The sequence below is a fragment of the Mus pahari genome, chromosome 5 (genome assembly GCF_900095145.1).
Source record: "Mus pahari chromosome 5, PAHARI_EIJ_v1.1, whole genome shotgun sequence".
Classification (NCBI taxonomy): Eukaryota; Metazoa; Chordata; class Mammalia; order Rodentia; family Muridae; genus Mus; species Mus pahari.
The window spans coordinates 144,748,471-144,767,232 of NC_034594.1; the positions used below are offsets into that span (position 1 = coordinate 144,748,471).

Genomic DNA, 18,762 nt, shown 5'->3' on the forward strand with positions numbered 1-18,762 from the left:
GACTCAGAGTTTGTGAATTACTAAATTCTCAGTGAGGAAAATAAATACAGGCCCAGTGCCAAGGCTTAGGTGGTTTCTTCCCTCATTTATCATTTCAGTAAAAGGCGTCAATTTCTATGGCCCCAAGAGTGAGTTTGTGGTGAGCGGTAGTGACTGTGGGCACATCTTCCTCTGGGAGAAGTCATCTTGCCAGATCATTCAGTTCATGGAAGGGGACAAGGGAGGTGTGGTGAGTATGCTATGCTGGACTGGCTGTCCCCCTAGTGTCTCAGGTCAGTAAGGCAGGTCTTAGGTAGGTCACCACATTTGTCACTACAACTACATGGTAACATGTTTTAGAGGCCCACATAGCTACACTAAAGGAGTTATGCCTTGAGGCCGCTGAGATTTTTGAAGGAATACTGTATTCCTTCCTTCTGCCCTTATAAAGGATTTTAGGGGGAATTTATAGCCTGAGCAAAATTCTTAAGTATGGGCTTTTTCCAAAAAAGAAAACATTAATTTGGGCCAAACCTTCCTATACAATATCAAAACAAGATGTCTCTGCGCCTTGTCTCTTTAAATAAGGCAAGGTGACCTTGGCTTATTCCTGGGTCAGCAGAGAAAAGCTAGATGCACATTTATTATTTTAGAGGAAACGTTGTAAGCATTTTGGGGAAATAAGTAAGGTTTGTAAGTTAGATGACATGGTATTCAATATTAAACTTATTTAATGCACTATTTAAGAGAATATCCTTTAAGAGAATAACAGATGCATGCTGTATTTAGGGATAAAGTGCCATGCCTGTTGTTAAGTAGATACAAATAACACCTAATGCACCTGTATAGGTGTAGAAAGGAAAGCAAATGTAATAATACATATTTTTCTTGGAGCGAACAGCTAAGTAGCCTGCTAGATAATATTGTCACATTATTGTCTGCCTGGCCTTTGAGTTTTGCAAGCACCCTGTCCATTAATGGTTAAGAAAGAAACACGAAAATCAAGTTAAGGTCTGAGGAGTGGTCTACTCTCCTGATGCATCTCGATCACCATATATCTTCCTCTTCTAGCATTAGGAAAGAGTTAAATCGCCTTCTAATTAAACAAGGGTTTTAGTCACTAAGAAAGGGAAGAGACAGTCTGGAAGATTCCTTTACTGAGTATCCAAGATGGCTTGCTTACCTGAATCCTCTGAGGAATGACTGGAGTTGCTTGACCTCTCATCCTTTTCAGTCTTCTAAGTTGGAACTTCAGGTCCAGCTGTAACTTGGTGATGCTTACCAGAAAGTGGATTAAAGTTGAATGTGCTTCCTTGGCAGTCAGGATCCCATTTCTTCTTGTTTCCTTGGTCTACTTCTGAGGATATTTGATATTTTATTCTGGTTTCCTCTAAATTGTTTGGACCTGGGACATAGAGATTAACTTCTGTAGCCTAAATGTAAGAGGCTCTCTACTTCCGTGTCCATTCCTTCAGAGGTCCCTCCTCTGTCACCTGTAGGTAACAAGTTGGAAACATTGAAGTCTTAATGAAAATTCTGCAGTTCACACATAGTAAGTCCAGAAGGACTGGTGGTACTGAACTGTTGTCTTGCTCTGTGCTCCAGAAGCAAAGCATTCTGCTGGCCAGTGTACTTCAGCTCCGCTGGTACCAGTTTAGAGGTTGATCTAGTGCTCAGTGGGGAAGAGCATCTACTTGGGACAGTTAGATCCTAGGCCAGAGTGTTTATGACTTTAAGAGATGTAGTGATGATCCCCGAAGAGGGTTTCTTTACTTGTTCTTGCTTTTGTGTGAGCAGAATGACCCCTATGGTTCTTACCTAGTCCTCTTTCGAGATCATTTGGCTTTGTTACAACCTTCCAGCAATGGAGGTTACCAGCCTCTAGTCTAGGTGTAAATGATGAAGCATTCTATATCATAAAGTAGAATGTTAGCATCAGAGGGATCTTAGACATTATTGTGCACCTTACCCAGGTCTCCTAATCCTTGTTTTGGGATCCTTTCTTTGTTCCCATTCATCTTCACAGGAAGGATGAAGAGTGGGAGATGATGCCAAAGAACAACTCCTTACTCTCCCAAGAGCACTTCGATGCTCTATCCCATCCCCTACACCCCTCGCCCAGTCTTCTAAGGCCAGAGTTCTTTTCTCTGTGCAAGCATTATTGACAGAATAAGTGCTGGCGTTGAGACAGGTCTGGTGAAGTGACCAGGCCCCTTGGCCCCCTGGCCCAGAGGTTCTCTGTCTGCTCCTGCAGGCTCCAGTTCAGGTATTGTATGAAGTTTATTCTTTCATCCTCTTGCCGTCCGTTGGCTTTGTCCTTAGGCTTAGGCCCCAAGGAATTGTTCCTTTACCCACTTGTTGATAAAGCAGAGGTAGCTCAGGAGGACAGGTCTTTAGCAGGATTTCATGAGCAAATGAATGGATGTATGAGGTCAGGTTTGTCTGTAAGTCATCAGGTTATCTGTTGATACCATTCCTGTACTGGAGTTTGTTCTCTAGTGCTTCCTCAGGCTCCCAAGTACATAGTCTAAAAGGAACTGCAGTAAGCCCTTGTGGGAAATAGGAATGGAATAGAAAACAGGGCTTTCTGTCTAACTCTTAAACTCCGACTTAGATTTGGCCTTCTCTAGCCTGTTTTATTTGTGAACTCATGGTTAAAGAAAATGAAGTCATCTTTATTCTCCATGCCTGCCTTACCTTTTCCTTAGCTATAGTCTGAGTGTGCAGGCACAGCAGCTAAGGTTGGTCCAGAGGAAACTAGTGCAGGCTTTTGCCAGGGTTGATTTTCCTTGACTATAGAGCAGCTGCAAGGCGGGTGCTTTTCCTATCTGTTCCTCATCTGACTAAGAGCCCAGAAATGCTTTAGCAGCTAGATCTGGGACTGGCTTTTCCGGTGGGGATGGGAACTGCTTTGCCCCACCCCGCTCTACCCTGCCTTGCCCTGCTGTTAGGAAGTTCATGCCTTCAAGTCAGACAGCAGAGGGCATGGTGCTTTCAGACAAAAGAAAACTGTCTGAGACCAAATGTCTGCCATCCACTCTTTTTTTTTTTTTTCTACTGTTCAGTGAGTGAGGGTGGCTGAAAGTGATTCAGTGGAAAATCTCATCGTCACCTTGTGCTTTCCTGTAGCTGGGCTTTACTGTGCCCTTAGAGTAGGTAGCAAGGGGTTGCCTGCCTTCTGATACAGAGTTCTTAAACAGACACGAACCCCCTTCCTATCCCCCGCCCCAGGTCATCTTCCTCCCAGCCTTGACACCCTTCAGTTAGTGAACAGTGCTTCACGCAAATCATTGTTCTTCGAATGTTCTCGGGACGCGCAGTGGCGGCTGCTGCTTTTCTAAGTTTGAAAAAAAAATGTCAGTTGAAGAGGGTTGTTTGTTTGTTTGTTTGTTTGTTTTCTCCAGCCTTGGGCAAGTTGGAACTTTAGATTCTGTAGTGAATGGGGTCTGTACCTCATTACCTTATGAAGCCAGCAGGAAGTATGGCCAGTCACCACCTGCTCTTGGGCTGTGTCTAGGAATGCAGCCTCCCTGCCTCTAAGTGTTGGAAATGCTTTAGACAGGCTTTGTTTCCAGTTTGTATCTCCTCTACTGCCAGGGCTATTTGGGTCAGGCTCAGGTGGGGGGACCTGCTTCAACCCAGTAAACTATACTACCTCATTCTCCTATACTACCTCATGCTCCTATACTACCTCATGCTCCTGAGCCTGTGCTTTCTTCTCTCATAAACCAGGTAAACTGTCTTGAGCCCCATCCTCATCTACCTGTTTTGGCAACCAGTGGCCTAGACCATGATGTGAAGATCTGGGCACCGACAGCTGAAGCTTCCACTGAGCTGACAGGGTTAAAGGATGTAAGTGCTAGCTGAAGACATTCGTTTCTACTTGTGCATGTAACTGTTTGTGTTCCTTCTTGTAATAGGAAGGAATAACTGTTGCTCAGCTCTTTAAAGGCATTGCTCTAACACTGTCTTCTGCTTTTCTCCCTGCATCTCTGGGGACAGTCCTGAGCTCTGAAGTGCTTCTACTTAGAAGGTAGAAAGCATCTTCAGGAGAAGCTATTTTACATTAAAGCATCCAACCTTCTCAGTGGCCAACCTTGGGCATCCTTTGCTAATCTAATCTAGCTCTATAGTAGCTAATCTAATCTAATCTAGCTCTATAGTAGCTTAGTGATAACTCAAAGAGTGATTTATTGGGACAGAAGACATAGTCTAATTATTTGTGTGTGTGTGTGTGTGTGCGCGTGCACGCACCTTGTGTATCCTTGGTTTTCAGAGACAAACTTTCAATGCTTAGCTCAGGCTGGCCCTGAATTTGTAATTGTAACTCTACCTTCAAGTGCTGAATTACAGTCATCCAAACAGCGACACCAGTCTTGTTGATGAAACTCAGAGTTTGTATTCATGTCCCTTCTCCCAACACTTTTGGGTTCCAGGTGATCAAGAAGAACAAGCGAGAGCGGGATGAAGACAGCTTGCACCACACTGACCTGTTTGATAGTCACATGCTGTGGTTCCTCATGCATCACCTGAGACAGAGACGCCATCATCGGGTAAGCTTCAGTTGGAAGTGGGCTCCCAAGGACTATGCTCCTTTAAAGAAGGCTAAAAAGTTTCACAGCACACTTCTTGCTGCTTTAAAGAGGGATGGAGTGGTCTTGGTTGGGTGTCCCATCCATTGGCCTTTTCCCCCCATTAGAGCAACTAGTAGAAAGGTGTGTGATTTTTGTCCTCTGTCACCATATATGCAGAGGGGTAGCTTTATAGTTGCAGTGGCTGGAGGGTTGGGGAGAGTAGAGAAGAAATACTTGCTCAGGTGACCTGTGTTAACTGCCTTGCTAAAAGAGGTCTAGAGCAAGTCACAAACCCACACATTGTTAGTGAGAGTACAGCCACATTCCTTCTTGGTATTATTTATCTGTGACTGCTTTTGAGGTGCAAAGACAGAGCTGAATAGCTCCAGCAGAGACCACATGGCCTAAAATATTTACTGTCTGGCCTTTTAAGAAAACTCTGCGCCAGGTACAGTAGTTAGCACCGTAATCCTCGCTACCTGGGAGGCTGAGGGGAGTGACAATCAACAGGCCACCCTAGGCTATTTAATTTAGAAGAAAAAATAAGTTCTGCTGATTCCTGACCCAATCTAGATCTAACAGTCTTGTCCTTGACCCAAGGACGTTACTAACAAGGATTTCCCATCCTACAGCGCTGGCGAGAACCTGGGGTTGGGGCCACAGATGCGGACTCTGATGAGTCTCCCAGCTCCTCAGACACATCCGACGAGGAGGAGGGCCCTGACCGGGTGCAGTGCATGCCATCCTGAGGCCCCAGACCTAGGAGGGATGGGCTGGGGCTGCCAACCCGATCCTGCCTGGGCAACTCTTTCAGTCCCAGGCCCTTACATTCAACAGAAATGCACTTTGGACTTTTTGTTTAAATAAAAGAAAGATACCTGAGGAGGACAGAGCACAGGAGACGGAACCAGCAGAGAGCCCCTAGAAGTGAGAGATGAGACGGAGCCTGAATGAGCTTCCATGGAAGGTGCAAAGGACTCAGAGAAATGGGCCTCTCCCTGAAGCCTTTGTCAACTGGCTTGGATAGGAAGTGGGGCTTCTTTTTCTTTAACCTCCCTTGTTTCTTTTGGGGTGGGGTGGGGGGTACAGTACCAATAGGCCAGGGAGAAGGCTGGGAATGCCACTCTCTTTGGTTTAGGGTTTCACCTTTTTTTTTCTTTTGCTTTGTTTTTTAAGAAGTCTGATAGTTGCATTGTTTTTTGCCCAAGCAACCACGTCCCATCCCAGGATCCTGTTTTTCTGGGAAATCCTAAAGAGCCCCCAGCCACCCCAGCACTCTTCTCTCCCTTCCACAACACTTATTCTACTCTGTAATCTTACCACAGTGCTCTGCACTGCTGCCCGTCTCCTTCACTCCCTCTTCATCCAGCACCCTCTAAATTGGGGCTGAGGAGACGTGGGAGGGACAAGAGGCACAAGAACAGGAAGAAGTTACCTCTTGGTTTTGTTTTGAACTGTTCACAGTGGCAGCAATTTCCCTGTCCCTATCACTGTTAGAGGCCTACTTTTATATCTATAAATATATTAAAAAGCAAGTTAAACTTGGATGTATCAAGTTAAAATTATTGTCAGAAGTTTAAATACCTATATATTCTCTATGAATCCAATGCAATAAAGGGGCTGGAAGGAAGAGTGAGCGAGCGAGCGAGAGATGCTGAAGAGGTAGCATGGGCCAGCTGATTCATGACTGCTCTCGGAGCCTAGGGCTTACCTGTAGCTTTCCCAAGGCTCAAGGGTGGAAGTGTAGTCAGCTGTGCCCTTCTCTGCCTCAGTGCTGAGCTTTAGAAAAACAAATTCCTCTCAACTTTGCCTCAGGTCTCCTAATTTCCATAAGTCTGTGGGGGCTCCCAAGATTGCTCCTCTCATTAGAGGCTGGCCTGTCTCTAAAACATGACTGAAGTGTGACTTCAGGAAGGGGCGGCACTGCTACAGACTGTCTCCTGGTTCTGTGGATAACAGAAAGCACACTCGCCCCCTCCCTTTAGCTGCTTGATTCTTTAAGCATCCGACTCCACACCAGCTCCCTTCCTAATGGAAGGATGAAGGGAGAGCTTCCTGGGAATCGAGGGACAAGCCAGTAATTGGAGGATTTATTCTGGTGCCTGGGGCTTAGAGCCCTGACTTCAGCACTGGCCACTGCGTTTGAAAGTCCCTGTGGAATTCTTGCCCTACTTGCTTGTGCTGCTCTTCCTATGCCCCCGGTGTTCACAAGGTCCAGTCAGGAGACCTGCACCGTGGGATGGCTGGATTTGACCCCACTGGGCCAGGAGGAACTGGGGGAGAGAGAGCGGAGGGTAGTGTCCTACACACTCTTTCCTCCTGACCCCGTCCAGCAGCGCAGTCCAGATGCCAGCTCCTGGGCTTCCTTCGTGAGCAGGGGGTGTGGTAACTGAGTGGTAGTCTTATGTCCTCACTGCTAGAGGGATGATGAGGTGGGCTTAAAACCATGCACTCTGGAATTTGTTGTATTTTTTCTCAGTAAAGCTTTTCCCCTTACTGCTGCTTTGTGTGGTTATGTGGTCCATTTATTTGTGATGCTTGGTTTTGCTCATACTTACAAAGTGAAGTCTGGGATGTCCCTGTGTCTAGTGCTTGAGCCATAGAAGAATGTTGAAAGGGAAATAGGTCTGTTAATGTCAGTGGTACTTAAGAAATGGGGCACTTTCTTTGGGGGTGTTTTCCGGTCCCTTGTTCTATACTGCAGTGAGTGGTAGTAGGGAAAACATGGCTGCACATCCTCTCCCAGTCATTCAGAGCTTCCCAAACTTAAGTGACCCACAGAGATTCTAGAATCAGTCAGGTACAGTAGAGTCAGTCACCTTTATTCCAGGGTTAGAACAAGGCTGTGCACGCTGCAGACAGAGGAGCACAGGCTAGGGGCAGCCTCACAGCAGCACGAGGGTAGCGGGGTGGGTGCATGTATTAGGGCAGGTTAGTCTGTTTAAGGTTGGGGTTTTGCCTTACAGAGAAGCTTCTGAGAAGCACCCTGTCTCCTCTCTCTCCCCCGTAAGGAGAGCGCCATCTCTCTCCTCCCGTGCAACACCCCAGATGGAAGGATGTTACCCATAGTCCCTTTCTCCCAGTTGTACAAGGATTTCTTAAAGGAGATGCCAGGCAGGACTGGGGAGACTTAGGAAGGACGACCTTTAAGGCAAAACTGGAGTCTTCGAGGTGTGAGTGTTAAGGCAGGTGTCTGCAGCAGTGCCAGAGATGGGCAAACTGGGCTCAACTAGGAACTGAAGGTGCCCTAGCCAGTCTGGCTTCAAGCGCCCTCTCTGACAGTGGTCCTCCCCTCCCTGTGAAGTGTTGCTCCCTTATCCTAAAAGCTCCTACCTTCATCTTTCTCTAAATTGTCTTTTAGCTCACACTGTAAATGTAGCATTTGTTGTGATTGGTTGAAATGTGTTCTTTTCTGTTTGGACTCTGTAACAATTTGGCTCTGCCACTTCCTTTCTGTGGCATCCTCCTCCCACCCCTCCCACTCCCGCTCTGGCCTAGACAATAAGTTAATGCTAAAAACCACAAAAAAGGGCAGACATGGCAGTGCGGGTTTAATATACATATATGTAGAATATATATGTACACACAGTTAGCACGGTCAAGATGGGGAAGGGCATCTTGGGACAGGGAGGAGGCTGGGTTCACTCACTGCACTCTAGTGCCTTGGCTGTGTGGCATCCACAAACCCAAATGAGAAAGGTTATCAGTCCCTTCCTGGATTGAATCAGGGTGGTGGTCAGTGCAAAGGAAACATTGTAATTAATTCTTGCTTGGAGAATTCTAAACTGGAGAGTGGAAAGGTTGCCTACAATACTCTGTAGGTTGTGGGCAGGTTGGGGTTAAAACCTAAGGATCTCATTCCCCAGTCTCCCTAGGCTCCAGGTCAGCATATCCAACAGTCTGGATTTAGAAACTGAGGAGCGGAAAGTGGGCCTGTCTCTGCCTGGGTCCCTAGCTCAGGCTCAGTAGTGCATGGTTCCAGCATCATCTCTCCAGAGCAGAAGGTGGGGGGACAGTAAATGCTGGCTTCTCCATTGGGGTTTGATCTTTGAGACCAGGAAAGGATCGAGTGGTCTCCTCATTAAGATTTCTGGCTCATCCACATCCCAGGCCCATAACAGGGGCCTAAGGAGGGCCCGTTGGCACTCAGGACCACAGCCTAAGGAACAGTGGGAAGCTGGATTCTGACCAGTCCAGCAGAGAGATACAAACACTGAATTCTGACTTTCCCTTGCCCCTTACCAGGCGGAGGTTGAGTAGCCTCTTTACCTTCCTTCCTTCCCCACTGGTTTTTGTTTTGTTTTGTTTTGTTTTGTTTTTAAGATATAACCATCTCTCCCATACCTCATCTTCACCATAGCTCCTCAGTGTAGGAAAATGCAGGTCCTTTCTGCTTCCATAAAGATGTGAGGGAAGAGTGGAGGAAAGGGGAGGAGGAGGAGGAGGAGGAATGTGCCAATTTCTGTTTACATAGAAAAAGCGTCCACCTCCCCCTAAAGTGGGGGGAATTAAGCTCCCCCTCCCTTGACTCCAATCCCCTCATGAGGAGGAGGAACTAGATGAGCTAGACAGACAGACAGCCAGAGCGTGCGCACACGCACACACACGCGCATAGTAAGGGTTAGGACCAAGTTAGTAAATAGGTATGGAGCAAGGGGTTGCCCTAGCCCCTCCCACTGAGGATGGGGGAGGGAGTGGTCTGATGAAGATCCAACCTTCCTCCTCTTCCTCCCCCTTGCTCAGGCCTTCTTTGGTGGGGGAGCCAATTTGATGATTTCTTCTTCAGAGGGCTGCCGGATAATGTCTGAAAAAAACCAAAGGGGTTGTGCCCAGGGATAGAGGTTACCAGGCAGGCCCATTGAGCATCAACCTCTCCCCAAATTAAGAGTGGCTTTCCACTCTTAAAAATATAGTCAGACAGGGAAGGCAGACAGAGAGCTACGCCAACGGTATGGCCTCTTACCTTTGTACTTCTTGGCACTGGGGATACGGGTTAGCTTGGTGTCCAGCTCCTCCTCCTCGGAGATCTTCAGCACACGGGTTCTGTAGTCAACCACCATTGTGAGGAGGTCAGGACGGCGGGATATCTCAAAGATGTGCTCGATGTAGGAGAGGTTGTCTAGAGGAAAGCAGCTTGTGTCAGAGCTAGGCTATAGAGGTCAACTTCTGCCCTGTCAAAACCGGTATTCTTGAACTACAACTGAGTTGCTGACATTGGTTATGGGAGGGGACAGCCATGAAAGAAGGGGCTACCAAGTCAGGAAAAGAAAGTTGGAGGCAAACGCAGTTCAGAGGAATACTCCTTAGAGGAACAGGTGTTTAGCCTAGATCTTCTAGGGTATAAATGGAAAATACAGACTTTGGGCTAGATACCAAGTCCGTCCTGGGGGAAGGGACATTAGAAAGGCTGCCTTCAAAACCACCCACACCCACCCTGTCCTTTCCTTCCAGGTGAGTACTGGGGAGAAATCCCAGACACCACAGAACAGGAAGGTGAGACTTATGGTCAATCAAAGATTCTGAGCCTAGTAAGGAAAGCTACTTAAGTGACAGAGCGCTGATACCATCAGGATGGCTTAAGATTGCCACCAGATCATCTGCCTCCTGTCCTCTGATTGTTGCAATAGTCTTAACTGTAATAGGTCGTCCTTCGGCTTTCCTCCCTGCTGTCAGTCTAGCCAGAATCGTTCATAGGAAGGACTCTGGGGTGACTTCAGTTTCACATACCTGAACCACCTTAGACCCAATATTTTTTTAGCCCAGCTAATGTGGCCTGTGTTCTTTTGCTTAACATGTTCTCTGGGTTCTACCTTAGACATCCCATTTGCTTTTGGAGGCAGTCTATTATTATCATCAGCAACTTGGTGGGAGGAGGTTGGCTCTCCCTTTTCACGGTGAGCCCTGGGCCCTCTTGTTAGGCATACATGGCAAGTCCTTTTACCTGCTATCCTGCCAGCACTTAGTCACCTTAACACACCAGTTGACCCTGCGAGCCCCAGCTGCATGGCACTGCTCTATTCCAATGTCTCCCTCCCACCCCTAAAAGACAGCAGTCTCTAAATGTAAGTAAGAGAACATTAGAACAGTGGTCTTAAGTTCTACCACTTTTAGATTTTGTTTTCATAGGCTGTTACACCTGTGATGATAGCACAGGAGTACTGAGAAACACATTGTACTGCTCAGGCCATAAGAGAACCTGTCTGACAACTCCTGTCCCAGGGCCCTGCACTCTTGGAGCTGATCACTTTACCCCGCCTTGTCATGGGGTTTCTTCCCCTTGTGTAAGCGGCTGGTGTGCCTTTGTGTTTGCCGAGTGAGCAGCGCCCCCTCCACAACCTTTGTCCAGCTTGTTGTGGCTCTCCAGGAAGCTAAACCAGGCGCTGCCTGTGGTGATCTCGTCACTCTTCTCACTGGGGATGTCCTCCTTGCAGGCTGACTTGAGCTGTTCCAGATCTTCAAGGGTGATGTTGTTGGTCAGGTCCTGAAGGAGAGTCCCGTACTCTGCCATGACTGGAGGGGAAAGCGATAAAGGGAGAGAGCAAGCAGAGCTTACTCTATGGGTCCGAGTCACTTACTTCAAGTACTTACCTGAGACTGACTCCCACCCCCAGCAGCGTGCGCCCACACTTTGTCCTGTCGGGGAGAGTGAGCAGGTCTGGAGGGAGACTTGGAAAGCCCTGCATAACAGAAGAAACTTAGGAAAGCTAGGAGCTAGCGTGAGGCCTAGAGTGATAAGTCATAACCCCCCCCCCCCAATACACAATCTTTTTCTTCTTTTTCCCTCCCTTAACGGTAACCCTGGCAACAGCTCCCCTGACTGAGGAGGCGGTTACCATGGCAACATTCTCCAGACTTTCTTACAGTCTCCCAAGTACCCCCTCCCCAATTGCCCCACCTACCTACAACTCCTCCCCCTGTCTCAGGCTTGCCTAGCAGTGGGATGCTAAAAAGGATCTGGGAGGGTTGGTTCAAGCCCATGTGTCCCACCATTCTTCCCCCAAGCAAAGGGGTCCCTCCTTACACCTTCCTGCACTCTACTGATGCTTTTGGATGTGTGCCTGGTTACTTGGCCTGAAGGATCCCTGACCCCTCCATGCTTATTCATGCATTAGATTACTAGGTCTCAGGGGAGCAGTGGGCCACCCCCACCTTGTGGAGCCTATTTTCTCCCTTGATAGTTTACTGGGCCCAGCTCAGCCTTCACTCCTAGCCTTTGTGCTGTGCCTGCAGCCCCCGCGCCCAAGAATACCAAGCGGCTGGCTCTGGCCCCCTGCCCAGTTCCCAGGCAGGCTGGGTGATGGGGGAGGGGAGCTGAGATGTAGCTTTCAGAATATGGCAGCAAGGAGGGTTGCCTTTGATGCTACCTTGAGTCTGGCCTCCACAGGCATGGCTGGATCTGACCTAGGCCTTTGTACCATGGCTTTCATGATCCTTAGTTGAGAGAGGAAACACCCGGCAACACCCTTCACCAAGGTAGGAACTATGGCAAAAATAAAAAGGTCAGACCTGGGGCTGGAGAGATGGCTCAGAGGTTAGCACTGGCTACTCTTCCAGAGGTCCCAGGCTCAATTCCCAGCACCCACGTGGCAGTTCACACCTGTCAGTTCCAGAGGATTCGACACCTTCACACAGACATATATGTGCAGGCAAAACACCAGTGTGTGTGTGTGTGTGTGTGTGTGTGTGTGTGTGTTTTAAAGCCTCTAGAACGTGGATTTGATAAAATGTAAAACTCCAGTGGTAAGCTAAAATCAGGGATCTGAGCATAGTAGCATAGCCTGTAATTCCAGTTCTCAGGAGTCTGAGACAGGAAGATTGCTGCAAGTTTAAGGTCAGCCTGGGCTACAAGGAAAAACCTTGTTTCATATAAGGACCAGTTTCCTGCAATGAGTATATAAATATTTTATAGTCAGAAAATTAAAGCACCAAAACAGTAACCATCATAAACATTGTGGCTAGACAGAGAGGTGGGCAAGAAGCTGACTGGCCTTAGACCTGACCACCGTTGCCCATGCACCACCCAACCCTGAGCTGAAGCTGGCAGGTCAAAGGAGCCAGCTTCTCAAACCTGTTTGCCTTGATTCTAGCCTCTGTTAGAGAGGAACTGAGGCAGAGCCATGGGCATTGCACAGTAAGTGGACCCATTCCCAGCCCCCTACTTTGACCAGAATAAACAAACCATCCTTGTTGGCAGGCACCGTGACACACACAAACAATAAGCCAGACAGCGGGGCCAGCACGACCCCCAGAAGAATCGGCAGGAAACATTTCTACTTGCACACCCAGGTGCCACCAGACAGAAGGGCCCAGCGGTGGTCCTGCCAGGCAGGGCCAGGGACAATGCTCTCTGACTGTCAGCACCAGGAACCATCTCTGCCTGGAAATCTAGGTCACAGCAGCAGGCTCGGGAGCCCAGCCCCGCCTCCACTGATAATCCTAGGGCAGAGAAGGGGACGTGGGGGAGGGGCTGGAGAAGTAGCATAGGATGGAGACAGGATGACCCTGCCTCAAATGAGGCACTAGAGCCAAACCCTCATTGGAAAGGGGGTCACACTGCCTTGATGTCACAGGGAAGCAGAGTTTGTAAATACCAGAGCTGCTGTGGGAGGAAAGTGTGTAGCGCCGTGTGTGAATCTCTGGGGAGGAGTTAAGCTTTAGGGCTCTGGATCTAAAACACAGATCTACTGGGGTGGTAGGCGGGAAGGGATTAATGTGTGTAACACACACACCCACAAAGGTTGGGGGCAGTAGGTAGGAGCTTTACAAGAGTAAAACATACAAGAAGGCCCTAGAGAGGAATGTGGGCAGGGACCTACAAAGTGGCTAGGAGGAGATGGTGTGTACACGTGGGGATGCACACGCTTGAGTGTTACTGAGTGAGGAGAGGTATGTGGAAGATACCGTAGGTGTGTTTGGATGTTCTGGTAATGGAGTGCAGCACTAGCTGCAAGCTTATGTGAGTGGTATGTTTGTATTTGAGCCAGTTACAGAGTATGCAAGACCACTTACATAGCCTCACATCCAGAGGGGTTAGGGGAGCCTCCAGTATGACAAAAGAGAGTTGGCCTTGGGAAAGGCTGCACATGAGAAATTCAGTGTGTGTGTGTGTGTGTGTGTGTGTGTGTGTGTGTGTGTGTGTGTGTGTAGGGGGGGCAAGCACAGATTCCACAAGGCTGAAGGCTCTACTCAGCTGTTACCATAGCAACCTCAGTTCAGGGTGCCCCACCCCCCCAGTCATCAGAACAATGACCCTGCCATGGGAAGTGTGAGAAGTGCTAAGGGCCAGAAAGGATGGGGATGGGGGGGGGGTCTCTTGAGGGAGCAGTGAAGGAGTCGGAGCTACCTTTTGCCAGGGCATGCTGTGGAAGAGGCAAGGGCAGAGAAGTTAGGGAGCACTTTTTTAGGATGCAGAATCTCTTCTGCATGACTTTCAGGTCTCACTAATCAGCTGCTATGATCCCTGGCCAGTCAATCTGGTTATAGTGAGTCTTGGCAGAGCTTGCCTTTCTCCTCCTCCCCAAAGATTTAGGATTTGTAAGGGCCTAAGGAGAAGTCTCTTGTCCTGTCTCTGAAAAGTTCCCATCTCTGGAGCGCTGGGCTGAGGCCATTCTTGGGACAGGATACCAGGGCAGGAACTGAGAGCTGGAGCTGAGGCTGCCAGGAAGTTAGTCCCCTTCCCTCCCATCTCACTCTGTGTTGTGTTCACTGCTTCCTCGAACCTCCCTCCCTCCCTCCCTCCTTCCCTCCCTCCTTCCCTCCCTCCCTCCCTCCCTCTCTCCCTCTCTGCCTCTCCTAAGCCGGCTCTAGGCATAGCCTTGACCACCGAGAATGCTGGAGAGGGAGGGGGCTTTAGGTGAGGGTCAGGAAGCCGGCAAAGGCTAGCTAGCCCTGTGTGTGCTCAGAGCAGCGAGGAGAACCACCTGTGGTGGAGGTGGCAGCAGAAGAATAATTCCTGAGTATTTTGACACTAATGGTAGTGTCAACCTCTGGTAGATTATCCCCTTTACCAGAGCATTTGGTTCCTGATAGGAAATGTAAAAGGGAAGCCGGAGGATTAGATGTCACCCCTTCCTCCACACCTTCTACAGCTGCCAAAGGCTGAGGGGAGGAGCGATCCTATTACAGATGCAGAGACTAGAGGGTCCCTCTAAGGAGCAGGAGGCCTATTCCTAGGCACTCACTTCAGTCAGCCTTGTCTCAAGTCTCGGGAACTGGGGGAAGTAATCAAGGAAACAGGTGGGAAGGGCGGGAGCAGGCTGGAGCTATTGGAATTCCAGTGCTATGGGGACCTCAAATCCAAAGCAAATCCAGAGCTCCAGCAATTGTATCAGTATCAGTATCTTAACCGACTTCTCCCCCCAGCCTTCTAATCTAGCTTTGGGTATCTCAGCAGACACTCTTTTTTCTCCCTGTAACAAAGAAGGTTTTACGGTTCCAAGGTCAGCCTAGGAGTAGGGCTCCAAAATGTACATTGAAAAAAAATGGAAAAACAGGTTGCCTCTGGGAAGGGGAAGGGCCATGCCCAAGATGGAGGCAGCCAGAGATAGCTGGCCTGGGATTAGCAGGGCAGAGCAGAGCTGGTTGTGAGCGGGGACGAGCCCTGTGTGACTAGCTAGCTGTTCATGTCTTCCCCAGCTTTCCCCTGCCTGGTTTAGTTCCTCTCTCCCTAGTCGTCTTTAGTTCATTTTTCTGCCTCTTTCAGTTACTCTTTTTTTTTTGGGGGGGGGGGTCTTTTTTGTAATTTTGTCTCCCACCCCTTTCCCACCTGGGAGGACCAAAACCCAGGACCTTGGGCTTGACAGGCAAGCACTGTACCTTTGAGCTAATTCTCACCCACCCCGCTTTTATTCTCTTACTGGGCACTGAGGCCTCCCAGCTCTTCCTACTCACTCCATTTGGCGGTAGCCATGGATACATTTGAATTTGATAAGACTCTGTGTCCCCACCTAAGTACCCATAGCTACCCTAAGGAAGGGATGAGCCTTCCCTATGGAAAAAGAGAGCGGCGGGTTAGGAGGGACTGAATGCATACTGGGTGGCTACTGACCAGCCAGCGGAGATGGCCATCTTGACAGTGTACATGAAGTGTGTGCACACGTGTGTGTGTGGGGGGGTACAGTGTGGCTTTGTGCCCTATGTATGACAGCATATGTACACCTGCCGAGCACAGGTGTCACACAAGCAGTAGGTAGCCAGGGAAGCTGGCAGCCTAGAGCTTGCTGGCGGTCTCCCCACCAGAGTGTTTAACCGCAAAGGGAAGAACAATTAACACTAACCACTCCTACAGCCTGGGGGTTCAAACACACGACCTAGAGAAACAAGGCTCCCTAACTTGAGATTCTCTTCAGCCTCCTCTCCAGAACTCTTCCCTTGCCTCTGGCCACCTCTTTCCTTTTCTCTGTGGCTCTCTGGTCAGATCTCTCTGTCTTCTCACGCATTCCTCTCATTCTCTCTCTCCCCTGACTTGGGTTCCATCCTTGGCTGACTCATTCATTTCATCCTCTCCCTGGCTTCTACTCCTTCCTCCATCCTTTGGCCATATTGATGTCCAGACTCTAGCCACTCCCAGGTACCCTATGCTCTAAACTGGCAGTCAGCAACAAAGGTCACAAGAAGCCCCTCACCCAGGTAAGAGCAGAGGCTCACCAGTCCTTGAGGTATTGCCCACTAAAACTGTAAAATCTGGGTGTGTTTGTGGACAGTGGCCCTTTGCACCCACTACTGAACATTCATATTAAGACTGACGCTGGTCAAGGAGACTCCACATGGGAGGTAACAAACGGGTTGTGGTGGGTGGGTGGGTGGATGCTTAGCGCAGGGATGTTGTGATTTGGTTTGTATGAGAGGATGTGTGTAAGTCACATGGGTGTGTGTCACTGTGTGGTTGGCTGTCTTTTTTCTTAAAGGTGTGTTTGTGTCCCTGTCGGTTTTGACACGGATTATTTTAAAAATTAATTAGGGTCTTTATATTGGCTATGTATCCCCAGCCCTTTTCCTCCGGGCAAGCTTCCACCAATCCCACTCTTCTCAGACGCAGTAAACTGGGTGTGAGAGTACCCGGACCAGTTGCCTGCTGCCGGAGGAACTGAAGCAGGGCTGAGCTGAGTGAGGCTGGACGCCTGCAGAGGCGAGTCCGAAGCTAAAAGCGAGGAGGGAGGGGCGGGAGCTGGCCTGGCTCGGCCGGCTGGGCGGGAAGCAGGCTACATCCTAATCCCCAGGCCCCATCGGACTCCCAAAGTGCTGTTCAGCACGGAATGGGCGGATGAAACCACACTGCCTGTGACACACTCCAGTCTCCGGATGCATGGACAGAGATGGACCCCACGGAGCCTGACACCGTGGACCTGTCTGAATCCTCAAGCTCCCCTATTTGTCCCCTGCGTCCGGGATCGTGACCCTCCAAACCCAGATCCCCAATCTACCTCCTCCCCACGACACATCTCCCTTCTGCCCCTCTCACCGCCTCCGGAGCTGAGAGCTCAGGGTGCGGGCACTCCCGGGTCCCCGGTTCCTAAGCAGCGTCTGGAGCCTGCTCCTTAGCTCCTGCCACCGCTGCCGCCGATCCTGCCGCCGCCGCCTCTTCCGCCCGTGGAGCAGAGCCTGAGCCCAGCACCGCCTCACCCCACCCGACTGGCCGGTGATGTCAGAGCCGGGGAGGGGCGGGGGGCGGGGAGCGGGAAGGAAAGGGGGAGGGGAAGCAGGAGGGGACAGGGACTGGGGACTGGGGTTCTGGAAGGCTCCTAGGATGGGGACAGGACTGGGATGGAGTATGGACTCTTCCTCTTCCCCTTAAACTGTGAGAAGATCCTCGTTTTTTCCTAATGGGTCACTTTCCTGCCCTCTGACCTTTGGATGATCATGATGGCCAGGACCCCTGCAAGGCAGATCAGTTTGGATGGGGGGGGGATTTGGAAAGCCTATGGCCCCTGGGTTCTCTTAGCTATTTGGCTTTGGTGTTTAGAAATCCTTCTTCCTAGCCTTATAGATAAGAGAATCAGTAGGAAACGATCATAGATCAGAGAATCAGTAGGAAACGATCAAGTTTATCCACGCTAGGAATAAAAAATGGGACAGGGGCAGGCAGCAACAGAGGAATCTCTTTTACTTGGCCTGGGGCCATGAGCTCTTGTGTATAATAGCAGCTGGACCCCTGAGCTCCCCCTGCCTTTCCCAAATATACCCCCCACACATACACACCCCCACACCCCCACACACTATGATGTAATTTTATTTTCTGGGGAAAAAAGCCATGAGCTCAGCATGCAAATATAGACAACAAAGCCACACTTAGCTGTCCCCTAGCTCTGCCCTTCTGCCTAGGCCCAGTGTGACAATTCTCACTTCCCCTACACCTCAGGGACTTTCCTCCCCCCCCCCCCATTCTCAGCCAGGCTGAAAGAGGGGAGGGAGAACGGGAGAACCTGACCCTGAGAATGCCTTCAGTGCTTGCACAGCACCAGGAACACCCCATTTTGCCTTCAGTCCCAGCTGACCAGAGACCCTTACAGAAGCCTCAGAGGAGCCCTTCTGGGAGGAGCAGGTCCTAGTCCTGTGCCTTAGGTTTCCTATGTAGTTCTTCTCTTTGCTCATCTCCACACCCCCCCTTCATGGCTGCCTGTTGCCCCTCTGAGGGTAACTAATATACCCTCAGAAGTTGCTTTTGTTTCTGAGTTGCTGTAGGGTCGGAATCTATCTTGTTGACGCATCTTTGAGACACAGAGTGACTGTACACTTGCGCACAGACATATCGCATTTACATGAGACAAATGAGGCAGAGCAAAACACAGAGAATGTGGACTTTATACTTACTCTGTTTCCTTAGACAAATTAAGTCCATAAAGGTAAGGATACCAGTGCTCACTTCATAGGGTTCTTCTGAGAATCAGAAATAATAAAGTTTTTAGGGACTGGTACCAGATAGGTGCAAAAAAGAGAAAAAAAAAAAAAAAGAAAAAAAATCAAAGACACATAGTCTGGTATCTTTTGATCTATATGAAGTGAAACCCATAATTTTTTTATGATGTAACCTAGTACCCAATTACCTATTAGTTATCCATTACATGTGAATAGGTCAATTAAATATCTGGTTTCTGCTTTATATACTTCTGTCACTTTCCCTAAGAATATTCCCTGGATTTGACTGTGAAGAGTGACAACTTTTCTAATCTTAGGGCTCATTTTTCTATACTTAGACATCCAATAACTTTAC

General features: G+C 49.1%; 2 protein-coding genes across 3 annotated transcripts in view; one reads left to right on the forward strand and one right to left on the reverse strand.

Moving 5' to 3' along the window:
* The window catches only part of Dcaf8 (DDB1 and CUL4 associated factor 8), a 45,916-nt gene extending 38,860 nt beyond the window's left edge, over positions 1-7,056 (forward strand). For both annotated transcript variants that reach the window (XM_021197938.2, XM_021197939.2), the window contains exons 11-14: positions 99-229; positions 3,712-3,831; positions 4,416-4,532; positions 5,186-7,056. In XM_021197938.2, coding sequence (XP_021053597.1) covers positions 99-229; positions 3,712-3,831; positions 4,416-4,532; positions 5,186-5,302 — 485 coding nt within the window. In that variant the 3' untranslated portion in view covers positions 5,303-7,056. The remainder of the gene's footprint in view (positions 1-98; positions 230-3,711; positions 3,832-4,415; positions 4,533-5,185) is intronic.
* A 298-nt stretch (positions 7,057-7,354) lies between these two features.
* On the reverse strand, positions 7,355-17,221 carry Pea15 (proliferation and apoptosis adaptor protein 15). The gene is made up of 4 exons (XM_021197850.1): positions 17,014-17,221; positions 10,890-11,063; positions 9,517-9,672; positions 7,355-9,357 (listed from the first exon to the last, which is right to left on the reverse strand). Exons 2-4 carry the CDS (start codon positions 11,059-11,061, stop codon positions 9,293-9,295), a joined length of 393 nt encoding a protein of 130 aa, XP_021053509.1. The 5' UTR covers positions 11,062-11,063; positions 17,014-17,221; the 3' UTR covers positions 7,355-9,292.
* Between the last annotated feature and the right edge of the window lie 1,541 nt (positions 17,222-18,762).